Genomic DNA, 5,956 nt, shown 5'->3' with positions numbered 1-5,956 from the left:
TTGTATTTGGGTGGGCATAACGCGCGCGGTAGCACGCGGTAATCATTCAATATAAATTACTTTATTCCATCGTGCGTCGGCAAGTTTGCATTTTGAGTTTAGTTTTTATTCAACCTCAACTTCTTCCTATAATTTTTTTTAAATTTTAACATAAAATATAATAAATAATTTAATTTTTTTAAATTTTTAAATAATAATAATATTAAAAAATAATATTTTATTATCTCAACTGAATTCATCTCAATTTTTTATTAATAATAGTGAGTTAAATAATTGAAAGAGTTATATAGAACTCATTTAAATTGAATTTAAAATATATTTAAATATTAAGATAAATTTGATATTTTTATAAAAAATTAAAAAATTTGAAAAAGATTGTGAATCTCATATATAAAAATATGTTAAGTTAAAAAAAGTTATAGATCTCACGTATAATGAAATTTTGAGTTGAGATGAATTTAATAATTTAAAGATTGAGTGTTTAAATGTTAAATTCAGCTTAAAATTAGATTGAGTTCAGCTGAATTTTACAATCAAACACAACCTTATTCTTATTCTTATATATTATTTTTGACAATTCTAGGAACATTCGGCTGAAAAATTGTTCTTCAGATTTGGGAAAAAAAAAAAACATGAATCCTATCCGTAATATCATTCTGAAAATTCTAGGGATATTCGGCTGAAAAATTGTTGTTAAAAAAAAAATAAAAAAAAATAAAAAAGGAAGAAGAAGAAGAAGAAGAAGAAGAAGAAGAAGAAGAAGAAGAAAAGATGATGATGATGATCCAATAGTTCGTTCCTATCCGTAATATCATTCTGAGCAAAGAAATGAAATAATTAATATGGAAAAGTCACGAGTTAGCCAATTTAATAAATAAAATTTTTTTTAGAACTGTTTAGATAGTGAGATGAGATAATTTTAGATAAAAGTTGAAAGTTAAATAAAATATTATTAGAATATTATTTTTTAATATAATTATTATTTTAAGATTTAAAAAAATTAAAATAATTGAAATAATAAAATGAGATGAGATGAAATGATATGGGTTGAGAATATTTCTCAATTCAAATGACTCCTTAATATAATTCATGCAAGGGTTTTTCTATAAAAGAAACAAATAGAGTTTAATGCGAGTATTTTAACAATAAAAATACTTTAACCACAAATAGATTTTATAAAAATAAATTTATAAATTGACGTGGCTTGATTATGTGATACATTTAATTATAAAATTATTTTTATTGTAAAGTAGATCTAATATATCATATAGAATTACATTAGTTTGTAGATTTTTTTTTTACGGAATCTCTTTGTAACTATAGCAGTTCTATTTTAATAATGTGTAATACTAATATCATCAGGTAGAATACTGAATAAATAATACCATTGTTCATACACTGTTCATAAAAATTCAATATAGCTTATTTTATGACTTGTTTGAGAACACAACTGTTTTTCGAATATTCTCATACTACTTCACTAATATTTACAAATTATTTATTACTATTTACAAACTGGATTGTGCTACGAGGGTGTAGCTCGAGAAATTCTCCCGAGAAGGCCATTTGGTTTTTTTTCATACATTTTTATTATATCCTTAAACATTTAAAAAAAATCATAACATCATTAAAAAATAATTTTTTAATCACTAAATAAAGAAAAATGAATCGGAAAAATGTCTCATGATCACCTCTCGGTAGCCCAACTATTTTCTTTCACAAACTATTAACTATTATTTCTTATCTATTCACACATCATCGGAGATACTCTTAATATCCAAACTATTGATCTCTATTTTTTTTTCCTCATTTTATAGACATGGGATATTCTATTAGGCTGTATTTCGATGTTGAACTGAGTTGAGTTAAGTTGAATTGAGATGATAAAATATTGTTACAATATTATTTTTTAATATTATTATTATTTTAGAATTTGAAAAAGTTGAATTGTTTATTATATTTTGAATTAAAATTTAAAAAAATTATAATGATGAGTTGAAATAGATTTAAGAACCAAACGAATTCTTACAGACGCGTGTTGTTGTATAATTGGATCGGTGATACTATTATTTACCTGACCACATTTTAGGCATGTAGAGTAATTGTGGTCAATATTCTTAGAATTTGTTGCCGTGATCCTCTGCTTCTATATTTTCGTACTCTCACTTTCCATAATATTCTTTTCATAGACCTTTCTTTTGAGGATCACCTCTTGTTATCTTTTTAAATTGAGAAAAGTTGTTCGCACTCGAGAGGGGTACATGCCGCGTACCCGGGCCCTCCACGTCAGCCATCCGAAACGCTACATTTCAACTTGACCTCTAAATCGTCTTTCCCACGGTTTCCCCCATCCTTAGTTTCCCCTTTCGTGAGATTCCCCCTTCTCACCCACGAAACCAGATAGACCTCTCTGCTTCCCAGTGGCTAAGAGCTTCACCACGGCGAACTCGTCCCTTCCCACCCACGAAAACAGGTTAGCATTTCCACTTCGTATTTCATCTTCTGGGTTTTTCATCTTTGTATTTCATTTATGTATATCGAAGCTCGAAACCCTAACCCACGAAGAGCTTCATTTCCACTGCAATTTGAAGACTTCTCTGGGTTTCAATCTACTTCACCTCGAAAACAGGTTTGCATTTCGTCAACTTCATATTCTTGGTATTTTCTGAACAGTTATTCTGAATCATCGTATTTCATCTTCTTCGTGGGTTAGGAGCCCGAAACCGTAACCCACGAAGAGTTTCATTTCCACTACAATATGAAGGGATACTTGACCACGAAACCCTTCTCCCTTCCCACGAAACCCTGCCATCGTCTTCCAACTTCCCACTAAACCCAAAATCCTAAGCCATGAAACCAGATTTTTTTCCCTAAAAAATTGTACAAATTTCTTGGAGATACTTGATTTTTCTCCCTTATTCACGAGTTGACCTGTAGAAGAACTATAACACAAATGCTGTAATATCTTAATGAAAAAAGCCTGAGATATAACATTGGGATTCACTGTGGTTGTGGTTGTGTTGATACTGAGAAAAGCCTGAGATGTAACATTGGGATTCAATGTGGTTGTGGTTGTGTTGATACTGAGAAAAACCAACATTGGGATTCACTGTGGTTGTGGTTGCATTAATATTCCAGTCTAATCCCAATTATCACTTAATTTTGAATTGAGAACTTAAATCTCAGGTCCATCGGAGCTCTAGTGGTATTGGTACCTTTGCAATTCAGATAGGTAAATACCAAGGAGCACAAGTGTTTGTCATAATCGAAGATCCAGTGGTATTGAGAACTTAATCTTGGTTGCACTATTTAATGCATTTAGGTCTTTTACTTGCACAAATTTGGTTTAATGCATTTCAATTGGCTGACCTCAAATTGGTTTTAGGATTTGAGATTTTTGAAGTATGCTTTCACTTGGTTACAAAATCTGTGTTGGTTGGTTGACAACTACTATATTAGTAAATCTTAGTACTTTTGTATATGCGGTATTCCATTGATAATTGACGTGAGTCCTCCTCAGATTGGTAATATTGTGATTGTATGGGAATGAATGAAACTTGATTTTATTTGGTAATATTATGATTGTGATTTTGGTTCAAGCCACAATGTCATCATCATTGTCTTCTTCGAGTAAACCATTATGCTATTGTGAGCTCGAAGCCACATTGAAATACTCAAACACTAGAAGAAATCCCGGACGGCCCTTCTTAGGATGTCCAAAGTACAACAAAGAGGTAACAACATAATTTTTTGTGAAAAATGCTTAATATACCTGTACATCTAATATTTTTATATATGTATAAAAATTATTAGGGATTGCCGTACTGCACATTTTTCAAGTGGGCAGATAGTACTCAAGAGAATGAGCTCAAACTTTGAGAAAGAAATAATGAATTGTTAAGGAAGGAAAAACAATTCATGAAGATACTCGACGATATCGAGAAGATGAAGAATGATATCGAGAAGATGAAGATTGAGGTCCTTAAGAGTGTGGATGAGATCAAGAAGAGAGAGATGTTGGTTCGGGATCAAGAAGCTGAAATAAGACGTTCAAGAACACTACTCCGAGTGTATTGGGTTTTTTCAGTTGTTGTGTCATGTTACCTATTAGTGTTGTGTAGTGACAGGCAGTAACTTGTAACTGATGGTGTTATTTTTCATTGTAAATTGAAATGTGTAATTTATGTGAATTGAAACGTGTAATTTCTGTGAATTGCAAGTTTAACAAAAATGAATTATTTTTCATTTTAATTCTTTTTATCTGCTATTTGAATAGGATTTGAATATTCCTGAAAATTGAGTCCTGGAACCAAATATGATCCTCTCAGATGTTGTAGACTATTCTAAGTCCTATTTGATACTGATAACTTCAAATGCTGGATGACACCTTTCTAATGACCAATACACTTCAAAGAGCCTAGGATTAAATAGGCTCGCCACAAGCACTTCAAATGACCAATAAACAACCACAAAGACCTTCATATTCATTGCAAAACAAATCTGTTCATGCTCATTTTCTACAATATTCCATAAACAACAAATCTATTTCATATTTCCACCCTTTTACAAACTCTCATACCATCCAAAATAATATAGTAATTTGTTCCAACTCAGAAAAAACACAAATCTACCATATGTCTATGAATTACATTGCAAAACACATAAATATTTTGCAAGACACATAAATACTCTAAGTATCAAAATTAAATTATCTCATTATTGCCGGTTCAGTCTCATCGACACCAAGTTGCATTGGGGAGGGTTGATCCATCCCATACACCACCGGTTGTGAGTCATCCAATCCATATTGCATCTGTAACAGATAATATTAATTTAAGAATGTGATATCGACATTACTATAAAAATATGTAATTATTTGAGAATTCTTACACTTTGTGAAGTGGGAAAAAAATTCCTACAAGTCGCCACGGCTGGTGTATCTCCTCCATCTCACTAATAAGCAAATAACAAAAAACAAAACACATTTGTCAATTTCGGCAGTATTAAATTACAACTAAACATGTAAATCACAAATAAACATGTAAAGTAAAAAAAAAAAAAAATCCACCTATTTGCGTTTCCCCTTCACTGCTGTTTTCTTCATCTTCGCTTGAACTTTTCGCATGCGTTTCTCTATTCCCGATGCTCTCCTCAACGATGAGGGTCTGCCTTTCCCTTTCACAGTTAGTGGACTGAGTACTTTTTGTGAGCTACCACCTGTAGTTGTGTCATTTGCCGTACAACCAACATTGGAACCCGTGACCATCATCGATGGGGATTCTTGGTTGTCACCATATAAGTCAATCATTGCAAATAACTTCCCTGTTGCATCCACAGTATGCTTGTCTGAACCCGCTGCAAGAGTAATTATCTTATAACAAATATTCAATAGACTTGAATATCGGTTTGCATCTGCCCGCTGATCTCCTGTGTCAAAGCTGCTATGTATTAACGTGTATCTCCTTTTGATGTCCTTCCTCCATCTCTCTAAAATGTATCTTTCTGGCATAAATTTAATCTCGTTACATTTGAATACTACCAAAATGTGACTACACAATATCCCTCTCATATGAAATAACCCACATGAACATTTTGCAACTGTATCGTCCTCACTAAAGTCCACATAGTATGTAACTCTCTTAGTAAACTCTTCAACACAAATTTCATCATTTATGCAATACATCTTTACAACACCATTACTCTTAAATAACTTTGGATCCATATCAATAATGCCGATAATTTGCTGTTGAAATTCCCTGAATTTAGCATTCGTGTACAAATCTTGAAATTTTTTTTCAATTGGAGATCTTGATATACATGGAATAGTGACACTAAATGAGTGGAAGTCCGCTGCAGTTTCATTCTCAATTTTCTTTTTCAACGCGTTATCAAACTGGTCGACAAACTCTTTCAAGTTTGTCTTAGCATGAACATTACCGTCGAAAAAGGCATTCAT

At 31.8% G+C, this 5,956-nt stretch overlaps 1 protein-coding gene across 1 annotated transcript; it reads right to left on the bottom strand.

The window, feature by feature from the left end:
- Window positions 1–5,068: 5,068 nt before the first annotated feature.
- Window positions 5,069–5,956, bottom strand: LOC121259617 (protein FAR-RED ELONGATED HYPOCOTYL 3-like). Its single transcript, XM_041161254.1, has one exon. The coding sequence runs from the start codon at window positions 5,954–5,956 to the stop codon at window positions 5,069–5,071; it is 888 nt and encodes a 295-aa protein (XP_041017188.1).

Source organism: Juglans microcarpa x Juglans regia, chromosome 4D (genome assembly GCF_004785595.1).
Source record: "Juglans microcarpa x Juglans regia isolate MS1-56 chromosome 4D, Jm3101_v1.0, whole genome shotgun sequence".
Taxonomy (NCBI): Eukaryota; Viridiplantae; Streptophyta; class Magnoliopsida; order Fagales; family Juglandaceae; genus Juglans; species Juglans microcarpa x Juglans regia.
This window is presented reverse-complemented; position numbering and strand designations above follow the sequence as displayed.

What these genes read in the sequence shown, in the direction of transcription:
- LOC121259617 (XM_041161254.1), bottom strand. Translation starts at nt 5,956, where the DNA reads ATGAATGCCTTTTTCGACGGTAATGTTCATGCTAAGACAAACTTGAAA.